Source organism: Nycticebus coucang, chromosome 5, assembly GCF_027406575.1.
Source record: "Nycticebus coucang isolate mNycCou1 chromosome 5, mNycCou1.pri, whole genome shotgun sequence".
NCBI lineage: Eukaryota > Metazoa > Chordata > Mammalia > Primates > Lorisidae > Nycticebus > Nycticebus coucang.
In genome coordinates, this window is record NC_069784.1 from 47,793,992 (window position 1) to 47,806,998 (window position 13,007).

General features: G+C 44.4%; 1 protein-coding gene across 1 annotated transcript in view; it reads right to left on the bottom strand.

Moving 5' to 3' along the window:
• The window catches only part of VTCN1 (V-set domain containing T cell activation inhibitor 1), a 78,967-nt gene that overhangs the window by 17,787 nt on the left and 48,173 nt on the right, over nt 1-13,007 (bottom strand). Inside the window, exon 2 of the mRNA XM_053592655.1 lies at nt 6,241-6,305. Within this exon, the coding sequence (XP_053448630.1) occupies nt 6,241-6,305 (65 nt within the window). The remainder of the gene's footprint in view (nt 1-6,240; nt 6,306-13,007) is intronic.

The following is a 13,007-nucleotide window of genomic DNA, read 5'->3' on the forward strand; positions in this document are numbered from 1 at the left end:
CCAGTGCCTTTCCACTCCGTCTCCTTCCCTTTCGGAGGGCCATGCGCACAGGCTGCCCTTTACCAGGGCTTGATGGGATCCCTCAACCTCTCTTCCAGAGGCTCCACTTCAGATGAACTGTATATTTCCCGGCGCCCTTATTTAGAATTTGTGAGGAGCTGAATAACTATGAGAAGGCAGCATGACCAACATCAAGAGAGTTCAAAAGCAATAGAATTGGCCAGGCACGGTGGTGGCTCCCTCCTGTAATCCTAGCACTTTGGGAAGTGGAGGCAGGAGGATCACTTATGTGCAGGAGTTCAAGACCAGCCTGAGCAAGAGCAAAACCCCTCACTCTACTGAAAATAGAAAAACTAGCCGTGTATAGGTAGTGGTGGAAGAGGGTGAGACAAGAGGATCTCTTGAGCCCAAGAGTTTGTGGTTGCTGTGAGCTGTGAGGATGCCATGGCACTCTACCCAGGGCAACAGAGTGAGACTCTGTCTCAAAAAAAAAAAAAAAAGAAGGAAGGAAGGGAGGGAGGGAGGGAGGGAGGGAGGGAGGGAAGGAAGGAGAGAGAGAGAGAGAGAGAGAGAGAGAGAGAGAGAGAGAGAGAGAGAGAGAAAGAAAGAAAGAAAGAAAGAAAGAAAGAAAGAAAGAAAGAAAGAAAGAAAGAAAAAAAGAAAGAAAGAGAGAGAGAAAGAAAGGAAATTCTGTATTTGGGAACATTTCAAATCTTTGAAAGCTGTGGTCTCAGGAATCATACCTACAAGGCGAACCAGAAAACACCCTTCTGTGCCACAACTCTGTAAATGCTATCATTGATACAGGGTGGTGGGTAGGACTGTGGGTCCTGGAAGCAAATTTCCAGGACTTAAAACACAGCCATATCCACTTGCTAGTTGGCCTTACCCAAGTTTCTTATTTGAACATAATAACATTATCTACCATTATCTACCTCCTATTTATTGTCAGTAGTAAATCAGGTAATATACGCAAAGTTATTTAGTATGGTGTACAAAGAAATGATTTGAAAGATCTTATCATCATCATCTACTTAATATCAATGTTCTGTGTATTAAACCAGCTAACATTTTATTAAATTCATTTGAAGTGTGATAATATGATACTCTCTGGTAAAGGTTATAGTCCTTTATTTAACAGAGGTAATTGAAAAAAAATCCAACTGAATTGTATTAAATTAAGAAACTGCCAGTGTTCTCCAAAATAACTGGTTTTCACTCTCTGAAATAGGAGGAAAATAGGGCGGAAAATTTTCTCACTGGCAGTAAGGTTTTGATGTTATTGGTGGCACATTGCTGGATTGAGTAGAATATAACTTGTGCCCATTTCTTTACTCTTCCTTGCATCCATTCCACTGTTCATTCACAAAACACTTGAAGTACTTCCCCCACAAATTCGGGCAACTGAACCTGTTACTTGAAGTCACTATGGTTGTGCAGCAGGAAAAGGTGCAACTGACGAAAGTGTGACTGACCCGGGAAGCTGTGGCCGTGTGAAGACGTTTGCTGGGCAGTCAAACCACCAGCAACCAGAAGGAGGCACCCACATGTAGACCAACATTTGCACCTGTTGCTGGTGGAGGCCCATCCCCTTCCAGAAACCACACACTCAACGAAGAGTAGAGGAACCCTGAGAGGAGAGTTACTGTGGGTCCATAACTTTCGGAAGCATGGAATATACATTTAAAACATGATTGCTGTGACTGGGCAAATTGGGCGTAAGATCTGCGCTTCTAAGAGGTTTAGGAAGTCTCACATGTGCATTGAGGGTCTCCGGGGATTACTGGCTCCCACATACTGACCCAAACACAGGCTTTGAGCCTCCAGTAAGAGCTCTGGTTGGCAAAGCAGTAGTTCTTTCTCTTCCTGCGGCCTGCACAAAGCAGCAGAGAGCTCAGTGCCGGGATTGGGAACCACGGCAACCGAGCTCAGGAGCAGGGGCTGGCTTCTGCTCTGCGCTGAGCGGGAGTTCAGCACCTGGGCGTGGCACTGGCTCATCACACAGGGAAACCTCAGGATCCTGTGGTCATAGAGCCCATGCTCTCAGGCCAGAGGCTTTTTCCACTTAAACTTACAGGAGACAAACTGCTCTAACTCAGAGATTGTAAGAAAAATGTAATGGTGTCATTACTTAAGAATTTCTGAGTAATACTGACAGAGACAATCTTGCACAGAGATCTTTTGGTTCTGAGGCCAAGCCAGTTAGCCTTAGGCCCAAGAAGGTTTAGTCATCAACGTTTAGAGTGAAGAACAAATACTAGGGTTTTCAAGATCAGGAATTAGGTAAATTGTAATTAAGAGAAGAGTTAAGCCTTAGTGAGGAAGGTATCAAAATGTACCTTAGCATTAATATATTTAAAAGTTTCTAAAATATTTACTTCATCAGTCAATATCTTATTTCCTTATAACAAATACATGTGAATATTTACACACAAATGTATATATACACATATATCTTTATAAATATTTGTTATGTGTAAGTCTGTGCTGAACTATAACATACGGATATGAAAATCCACACATCAAAGCCGTACAGCTTGAAGAATGATCATAACTTTATCCATGTAACCATCACCACCCCAAGAGACAGCACTTTACTGCCCTCTCCAAAGTGCCTTCCTGTCCCTCCTCATCAGTATCCCATTACTATTCCCCAAAGGTAAGAACCGCTGTTTTCCTTTTAACAGAGACACATCTGCCTGGTTTTGAACTTTATACCCATGGAATTATTCAGAACGTACTCTCTGGAGCTCTTCTGTCACTCAGCGTTATGTTTTGCACATGAACATGTGCTCAGATCAAAATAACAATGAGGTATCATCTCAGCTGAGTTAAAACGGCTTGTATCCAAAAGACAGGCAAGGATGAATGCTGGTGAGGGTGCGGAACACGATGGAATATTATTCAACTACCAAAAGGAATGAAATCCTGTCATTTGCAACAATGTGGGTGGAAATGGAGGACATAAAGTGAAATAAGCTAAGGTCAGAAAGATAAATCTCGCATATTCTCACTCATACATGGAGCTAAACATTAAAAATAATTGATCTCATGGAGGAGAAAAAAAAATGTACTCAGTCCTGAGGAAAAAGAAATTAAAACCACAAGATTCCACAGAAACCTGTGTTGGCGAGTGTGGGAAAGGAATTCTGGGAACCCTGATAGGACAGCAGCCATTGTAGAGAAACAGGCCAGAAGGCAGCAACCCCTCCTCCCCAGACGCCTGCAGTGCCTCAGGCAGAGTTCCTGGGAACACCCTACCAGCCCCAAATCCTGCCCCCCACTGGAGGTGAGCCCCGGGCTTTACCTGGCAGCCCTGACACAAACATCAATCAGAAGAGAAGGACTCCAGGAGTAGATCAACAAACTGGTACATATATAGCAAGGAATACTCTTCAGCTATAAAAAGACAGCAGCTTTACATCTTTTGTATTTACCTGGATGGAGCTGAAACACATTCTTTTTTTTTTTTTTAGACACAGAGTCTCACTTTGTGGCCCTTGGTAGAGTGCTGCGGCGTCACAGCTCACAGCAACCTCCAGCTCTTGGGCTTAAGTGACTCTCTTGCCTCAGCCTCCCGAGTAGCTGGGACTACAGGCGCCTGCCAGAAAGACCGGGTATTTTTTTGTTGCAGTGTGGCTGGGGCCGGGCTCGAACCCGCCACCCTTGGTATGTGGGGCCGGCGCCCTACTCACTGAGCCACAGGCACCTCTCTGAAACACATTCTTCTTAGTAAAGTGTCACCAGAATGGAAAAGCAAGTATCTAATGTACTCAATACTAATATGAAGCCAGTAGACAAACAACTACACGCCCACGAGAGAAAAACACAGTATGTTCAAGTAGGGGGGAAAGGACACGGGAGGGGGAGAATAGCGAGCTCTCACCTGGTGGGCACAGTGTGAGGGTGCGCAGCACAGCCCTGGATGAAGGGCTCAACTGCAACTTGAACTTTATCTAGAAACCCAAACAATGTAACCTAATCATCTGCACTCTCATATTAACCTGAGATTAAAAAAAAAAAGACTGAGAAGGACTTGGTCACTGCCATTCCAACTGTACAGACAAGGCTAGCAAAAGCCTTTTGCAGCTATGTGGAGCTGACCCGACTCCGGTCAGACTCCGCCCTGCTCTGTCCTCTCCTCCTGGCTTCCCTTCTCCCTGGACCAGCCTCCTCTTCTTCCTCCAGCCCCGGCTCACACCTCTCAGTGAGGACACGGGGCACCACCTCTCTCATGCGCTTCTGGCGAAGGGTGAATTTTGGTAAAAATTCCGCGTGGCAGTATCTACTGAAAGCTATTTATCAGCTTTTGGACATGTCCTTTTATGAAGTGTTTGTTTTAAGATAGTAGAAAAAGAATTAAAAGGTGGCCAAGGAAAGTGGGAAGAGGAACGTTAACAAAAATAAAAGCCAAAATTAGTGAAAGAGGACAACAAATCAGAGAAAGTATATATAAACCAGTAAAAGTTGGTTCCTTCAAACCTACTGGAAAGCTAACAATACCTGTAACCTTGGTACCCTATTGTAATATGTGAGAGAGACACAGAGAGAATGACTTCAGGAATAGGAAAAGAGAGAAAATAACATTAAAAGGAAGTGAATTTTAAAAGAATATTAGGATGAAACACACTAGTGAATTGAAAAACGGATTCCCGCACATGTGGACACTTGACTTATGACAGTGATGGCATTGGAGAGAGAAGTGGGGGAAGGATGGTGTTTTCAATACATGGCGCTGGGTTTACTGGATGGCCATGTGGAAAAAGTGAATTCTGACCCCTACCTTGCACCAAGCATAAAATTAATTCTCGATGGCTTACAGATTATAAATGTGAAGGGTAAAACAACAAGGTTTCTACAAAATAACGTAGGAGAAAATCTTCCTGACTGTAGGATAGGCATAGATTTCTCAAGCAGGTTACACCAAGCTCTAAGTATAAAGGAAAAGACAAATGAATTGGACTAAATTAATAACTTCTGTTCATTGAACGACATCATTAAGCGATTGAAAAACAAGTCACAGAGTAGAAGAGACTCAACGATACATTCAACCAATTTGTGTCCAGAATATATAAAGAATCACCCACAATCAAAATGAAGAAGACCCAACAGACTAGTGGACAAAAGATAAAACATATATGTTTGATGTTAAAGGAAAAGGGGAAGGGTGCAAACACACCTACAGCAAGTGTTCATAGCGAAGGCCTTGTGACCCTCCAGAGTGACAGCACACCCACACAGGAGGGGGGTGATGGGGAGGCAGCTGGAATTTTAAAAACTAGTTATGAAGTGACAGCTTTGGTCACAGACTAAGTTAAAATAGATGTATCAGCCTGAATCAAGTGGTGTATGGGAAATAAAGCAAACAATGTGCCTCAGAGAGGACAGTGGCTGGCCTTAACTCACTGTCATAATTAAAGTGGCATCAATAACAGATGCTTCAGGGAAACGGCCTACGCAAAAGAGGAAGGAGAAGGCTCTTCCTGAAACTGACATCAGTCAGCTGCATTTGGAAACTAACCATTCACACCCCAAAGGCATCTGTTTCCTACAAGGTACAACAGTCACGACTAGTTTTTTCTTGACCTACCATGCCTTTGTACAAAGACTTGCTATCCTCTCACACTTCAGCTGAAGCTTCATGCAAAGAAATCAAGTATATGGGTCAAGTGCTGACAGAATGGGTCACACACAGCACTTGCCCCCGACTCAGAATGACAACTTCAGTGCTGACTGGTAGATAGACAACTGATAACATCTCATTTGGTTCTCTCAACTAGCTGCTAAAGAGGCATCACTTCTGCACTCTGTTAATGAGGAACTGAGGCCCATGGTGTTACGTGAGTAACATAGTAAGAACACCTGGTAAGTAGGAGCGCTCTCTGAAGTCTTCTGGGTTCAAGCCCCACATGGAGCGATAAGGGTTTTATCTTTTTTTCTTTTTTTTTTTTGAGACAGAGTCTCAAGCTGTCACCCTGGGTAGAGTGCTGTGGCGTCATATCTCACAGCAACCCGCAACTCTTGGGCTGAAGCGATCCTCTTGCCTCAGTTTTTCTATTTTTAGTAGAGATGGGGGTCTCATTTTTGCTCAGTCTGGTCTTGAACTGGTAAGTTCAAGCAATCCACCTGCCTCAGCTTCCCAGAGTGCTAGGATTACAGGCCTGAGCCACCACACTGGCTGAGATGAGAGTTTTAATGGTGAGGGGTGAATGGGTCTTAGTAACACAAGAAATCACATACCTGAAATACCAAAGCCAATGATGAGAACAATTGCTCCAGCCAAAATAATGATGATGCTAATAATGCTATGGAAAGAGAGACAGAGAAACAGGAAATTACTTATTCATTCCATCTGACACACTGCTCTATGACCTGGGTCATGTATAGGTGTGCAACAGAAGGCTTCTCAACTCTGCCTTCCATATAAGTGGCTTCCTAGAAATAGGTACCTTGGAAAGAAATCACAGCCATTCCACCTCCGTTCCACTGGGGCTCCAGGATAGATTCGCCACCTCATCCCACTGGGGGTCCAGGATAAATTTACCACTCACACCCCACTGGGGTTCCAAGATAGATTTACCACCCCCATCTGCCTGGGTCTCCAGGATAGATTCACCACCCCCATCCCACTGGGGGTCCAGGCTAAAATTACCACCCTCATCCCACTGGGGTTCCAGGATAGATTTACCGCCCCCGTCTGCCTGGGTCTTCAGGACGGATTTACCAACCCCATCCCACTGGGTCTATAGGACAGATTTACCACCCCCATCTGCCTGGATCTCCAGAATAGATTTACCAGCCCCATCCCCCTGGGCCTCCAGGATAGCTTTACCACCCGCATAACCCTGGGGCTCCAGGAGAGATTTACTACCTCCATCCCACTGGGTCTCCAGGATAGATTCACCACCCCATACCACTGGGTCCCCAGGATAGATTCACCACCCCCATCCCACTGGGTCTCCAGGATAGATTCACCACCCCATACCACTGGGTCCCCAGGATAGATTCACCACCCCCATACTACTGGGGCTCCAGGATAGACTCACCACCCCAATCTGCCTGCGTCTCTAGGATAGATTCACCACCCCCATCTCACTGGGTCTCCAGGACAGATTTACTACCCCCATCCCACTGGGCCTCCAGGGCAGATTCACCACCCCCATCCCACTGGGGCTCCAGGATAGATTCACCACTCCCATCCCACTGGGTCCCCAGGATAGATTTATCACCCCCCTCCTACTGGGTCTCCAGGATAGATTTACCACCCCAATCCCACTGAGCCTCCAGGATAAATTCACCACACCCATACCACTGGGTCTCCAGGACAGATTCACCGGCCCCCCAACCCCCTGAGTCTCCAGGATGGATTTACCACCCCCTTCCCTCTGGGGCTCCAGGATAGATTCACCACCCCCACCCCCCTGGGCTCCAGGATAGATTAAGCACCCCCACCCCCCTGGGCTCCAGTATAGATTAAGCACCCCCACCCCCCACCCCCCGGCCTCCAAGATAGATTCACCATACCCATTCCTTTGGGGCTCCAGGATTTATTTATTTATTTATTTATTATTTATTTATTTATTTATTGCAGTTTTTGGCCGGGGCTGGGCTTGAACCCTCCACCTCCGGCATGTGGGGCCGGTGCCCTACCCCTTTGAGCCACAGGTGCTGCCCTCCAGGATAGATTTAAAGCATGGCCCTTTTATCTGCTCATGCAATCTGACTTTCCTATTTCCAGGTCAGAGCAGACTGTTGGGTCTACTCTGGCAGGTGCCACCTGAGAAGGGACTGGTCCCATTACTCAGCCGCCCTGAGCACCACCGTCCCCCTTTTCCTATTGTTTGTTTCATTTGTCTACCTTTCTTATCCTTTTCCACAGCTTTTTTTTGAGACAGAGTGTCACTTTGTCATCCTGGGTAGAGTGCCATGGTATCATAGCTGACAGCAACCTCAGTCTCATGGGCTTAAGCAATGTCTTCCCTCTGCTTCCTGAGTAGCTAGGACTACAGGTGCCCGCCACAATGCCCGGCTATTTGTAGAGACGGGGTCTTGCTCTTTCTCAGGCTGGTCTCAAACTCCTGAGCTCAGGCAATCCACCCTCCTTGGTCTCCCAGAGTTCTCAGGTTAGGCCTGAGCCACCAAGCCTGGCCCCTTCTTTCCACAGATTTTAAACTCTGCTAAGGACAATGGTCCTGTCTTCTTCACCTTGGGTCTTCTATAAGTCATCGGGGGGCGGGGGGGTTCTCTTCTTAAAAATAATACATATTTATGGTAGAAAGTTTAGAAAATGTAAAGAAATAAAAGTAGGACAATAAAATCACCTGTAATCCCATCAACCAAACACAAGCGCTGGTCACTTTTTGATGTGTGTCTTATCAGTCTTTAATTAATAGATTAACAAACGACACATGAGAAATAAATAAGGCAATATTGCTTATTCCTACTAAGTGCTGAATTATGTGGTCATTCCAAGCAGCATTTGTAATTTGTATCATTTATCCATTCAGTACCCTTAGGAAAAGAACTAATCTCTCGTCTCCATTTTATAGATAAAGGAAGCGATATGAGAAGATGAAGCATCTTCCCTAAAGTCACGCAATTGGCAAGTGGCAGAGCTGAGATTAGAATCGTCACTTAAGCCTCTCAAATCGTCACTTAACTGACTCCCATGCCACTTCTCAAGAGTCAGGACTCTGAGACAGGGCATTTCCCTCCTCTCTGCCTAGGGAACTCATGCTCCATGAGGGGACACCAGCTTCACCTGATGAGAGTGACTCAGGCAGAGCAGAGACACAGGTCAAAGGGGGCTCTTGGGAAGGCTGCCCCCGGCAAACACCATGTGCCACCACTGCTGCCTGCCCGTGGGCCTACGTCCTCCGCCGGCATCCTCAGCCACCCTCTCACGCTGCTGCCAGACCACACAGTCCCCAAACCCACACTGATGTTGCTTAACAGGCAGGACAAAGGAAAGACACAAGGAGGCAAAGGACACTACAGAGAGAAAAGGAAGGACGGGGCATTTCCCTTTCAGCCCTGAATAGGCTCATTGTACCCAGCTCCCCTAGGCTGGGCTGGGCCCACCAGACAGAAACAACAGACTTACAAGAAACAACTTAAGTAAACAGTTCTCCTGGAGGTTGAGCCCTCATGAGGTGTAGCCCTGAGGACAGCAAGTGGAGCTTTTCAGAATAGGACATCTGCCAAATTGATTCAAGAGAAGCCTTCCTCTGACCACATCCTGTCTCTGTGCAGCCTCAGTTCTTCCTGGTCCAAGTGTGTGAGAACAGCTAAGTGACAAACCCATGGCGAGAGACACCATCCGGCTCTCCGCACTGAGCCAGACAGCCGACTTGCATTTGTGACCCAGGGTTTTCACTGACTTTGGGGGAGTTACTTTATCTCTCTGAGACTCAGTTCCTTTATCTGCAGGAAAGGAATGAGAGGAATTCCTGCTTTGCTGCTCAAAGGTATTTATGGACGGCATGTGTCGTCCCCACCAGCGCAAGTCAAATGTTGAAGTCCTAAGCCCCAGTACCTCAGAGTGTGACTTTACTAGTAGAAATGGGGTCATTGCAGATGTAATTTGTTAAGAAGTCACACTGGAGTAGGGTGGGGGTGGGCTCCTAAATCAACATGATTGGTGTCCTTACACAAAGGGGAAATTTGACACATACATGCAGAGGACACCCGGTGAAGATGAAAGCAGAGGCCTACAAGCCAAGGAACACCAAAGTAAGCCCCTCAAAGTTAGAAGAGAAGGGCACGACAAATTCTTTTTTACAACTCTCAGAAGGAGCCGACTCTGCAGACAGCTAATCTCCAACTTCCAGCCTCCAGAACTGTGAGAAATGTGTTTCCATTGTTTAAACCACCCACGTGTCTGTGGTACTTTGTGACAATAGCCCTACCAAACTAATACAAAAGGAGCAAATTAGTTAATGTGGCACTATTCACAAAGGGCTATTCATATACTACTTTTTTACTACAAATAAATTTGACCTGTAAGCTATTTGCTGTGAGTTCATTACTAAAAGCTGTTAACTTTTATGGAGTGGGAGTGCTGGACCGCAAAGACACCAAACAGATAGCTGGACGCTCACTACGGGGAGGGGGACAACAGAGGTTATGGGTTTCAGTCAAAGCAGCTGACCCCTCCTTCCCCCCCAGGCCCACATGTCGTCCTTGCTGAGGAAGCAGAACTTGCCATCTGTCACCAAGTTCCCTATCCAAGCACGAATCACCTTGAGGTTTTCCCTTGGGAAACAGCTCAACCTTCCAGAGCCTTGGAAAGATTAGCAGGAACTATAAGGACAGCCAAATTAAATAATTCCTGTCCGTTACTTATTAATTTTCTTTTGCTCATTATTTTTTTTTATTATTATTATTATTATTTTTTTATTGTTGGGGATTCATTGAGGGTACAATAGGCCAGGTTACACTGATTGCAATTGTTAGGTAAAGTCCCTCTTGCAATCATGTCTTACCCCCATACAGTGTAACACACACCAAGGCCCCACCCACCTCCCTCCTTCCCTCTTTCTGTTCCCCCCCATAACCAAAATTGTCATTAATTGTCCTCATATCAAAATTGAGTACATAGGATTCATGCTTCTCCATTCTTGTGATGCTTTGCTAAGAATAATGTCTTCCACGTCCATCCAGGTTAATACGAAGGATGTAAACTCTCCATTTTTTTTAATGGCTGAATAGTATTCCACGCTATACATATACCACAGCTTGTTAATCCATTCCTGGGTTGGTGGGCATTTAGGCTGTTTCCACATTTTGGCGATTGTAAATTGAGCTGCAATAAACAGTCTAGTACAAGTGTTCTTATGATAAAAAGGATTTCTTTCCTTCTGGGTAGATGCCCAGTAATGGGATTGCAGGATCAAATGGGAGGTCTAGCTTGAGTGCTTTGAGGTTTCTCCATACTTCCTTCCAGAAAGGTTGTACTAGTTTGCAGTCCCACCAGCAGTGTAAAAGTGTTCCCTTCTCTCCATATCCACGCCACCATCTGCAGTTTTGAGATTTTGTGATGTGGGCCATTCTCACTGGGGTTAGATGATATCTCAGGGTTGTTTTGATTTGCATTTCTCTAATATATAGTGATGATGAACATTTTTTCATGTGTTCGTTAGCCATTCGTCTGTCATCTTTAGAGAAAGTTCTATTCATGTCTCTTGCCCATTGATATATGGGATTGTTGGCTTTTTTCATGTGGATTAATTTGAGTTCTCTATAGATCCTAGTTATCAAGCTTTTGTCTGATTGAAAATATGCAAATATCCTTTCCCATTGTGTAGGTTGTCTCTTTGCTTTGGTTATTGTCTCCTTAGCTGTACAGAAGCTTTTCAGTTTAATGAAGTCCCATTTGTTTATTTTTGTTGTTGCAATTGCCGTGGCAGTCTTCTTCATGAAGTCTTTCCCCAGGCCAATATCTTCCAGTGTTTTTCCTATGCTTTCTTGGAGGATTTTTATTGTTTCATGCTTTAAATTTAAGTCCTTTATCCATCTTGAATCAATTTTTGTGAGTGGGGAAAGGTGTGGGTCCAGTTTCAGTCTTTTACATGTAGACATCCAGTTCTCCCAACACCATTTATTGAATAGGGAGTCTTTCCCCCAAGGTATGTTCTTGTTTGGTTTATCAAAGATTAGGTGGTTGTAAAATGTTAGTTTCATTTCTTGGTGTTCAATTCGATTCCAAGTGTCTATGTCTCCGTTTTTGTGCCAGTACCATGCTGTCTTGAGCACTATGGCTTTGTAGTACAGACTAAAATCTGGTATGCTGATGCCCCCAGCTTTATTTTTGTTGCAGAGAACTGCCTTAGCTATACGGGGTTTTTTCCGGTTCCATACAAAATGCAGAATCATTTTTTCCAAATCTTGAAAGTATGATGTTGGTATTTTGATAGGAATGGCATTGAATAGGTAGATTGCTTTGGGAAGTATAGACATTTTAACAATGTTGATTCTTCCCATCCATGAGCATGGTATGTTCTTCCATTTGTTAATATCCTCTGCTATTTCCTTTCTGAGGATTTCATAGTTTCCTTTATAGAGGTCCTACACCTCCTTCGTTAGGTATACTTCTAGGTATTTCATTTTCTTTGAAACTATGGTGAAGGGAGTTGTGTCCTTAATTAGCTTCTCATCTTGACTGTTATTGGTGTACACAAAGGCTACTGACTTGTGGACATTGATTTTATATCCTGAAACATTACTGTATTTTTTGATGACTTCTAGGAGTCTTGTGGTTGAGTCTTTGGGGTTCTCTAAGTATAAGATCATGTCGTCAGCAAAGAGGGAGAGTTTGACCTCCTCTGCTCCCATTTGGATTCCCTTTATTTCCTTGTCTTGCCTAATTGTATTGGCTAGAACTTCCAGCACTACGTTGAATAGTAAAGGTGACAGAGGACAACCTTGTCTGGTTCCAGTTCTAAGAGGAAAAGCTTTCAGTTTTACTCCATTCAGTAAAATATTGGCTGTGGGTTTGTCATAGACAGCTTCAATCAGTTTTAGAAATGTGCCACCTATGCCTATACTCTTCAGTGTTCTAATTAGAAAAGGATGCTGGATTTTATCAAATGCTTTTTCTGCATCTATTGAGAGGATCATGTGATCTTTATTTTTGCCTCTGTTAATATGGTGGATAACGTTTATAGACTTGCGTATGTTAAACCAGCCTTGCATCCCTGGGATGAAGCCTACTTGATCATGATGAATGACTTTTTTGATGATAAGCTGTAATCTATTGGCTAGGATTTTGTTGAGAATTTTTGCGTCTATATTTATGAGTGAGATTGGTCTGAAATTCTTCTTTTTGTTTGGGTCTTTTCCTGGTTTTGGTATCAGGGTGATGTTTGCTTCATAGAATGTGTTGGGGAAGATTCCTTCTTCCTCAATTTTTGGGAATAATTTCTGCAGTACAGGAATAAGCTCTTCCTTGAAGGTTTGATAGAATTCTGGAGTGAAGCCATCTGGACCAGGGCATTTTTTGGTTGGAA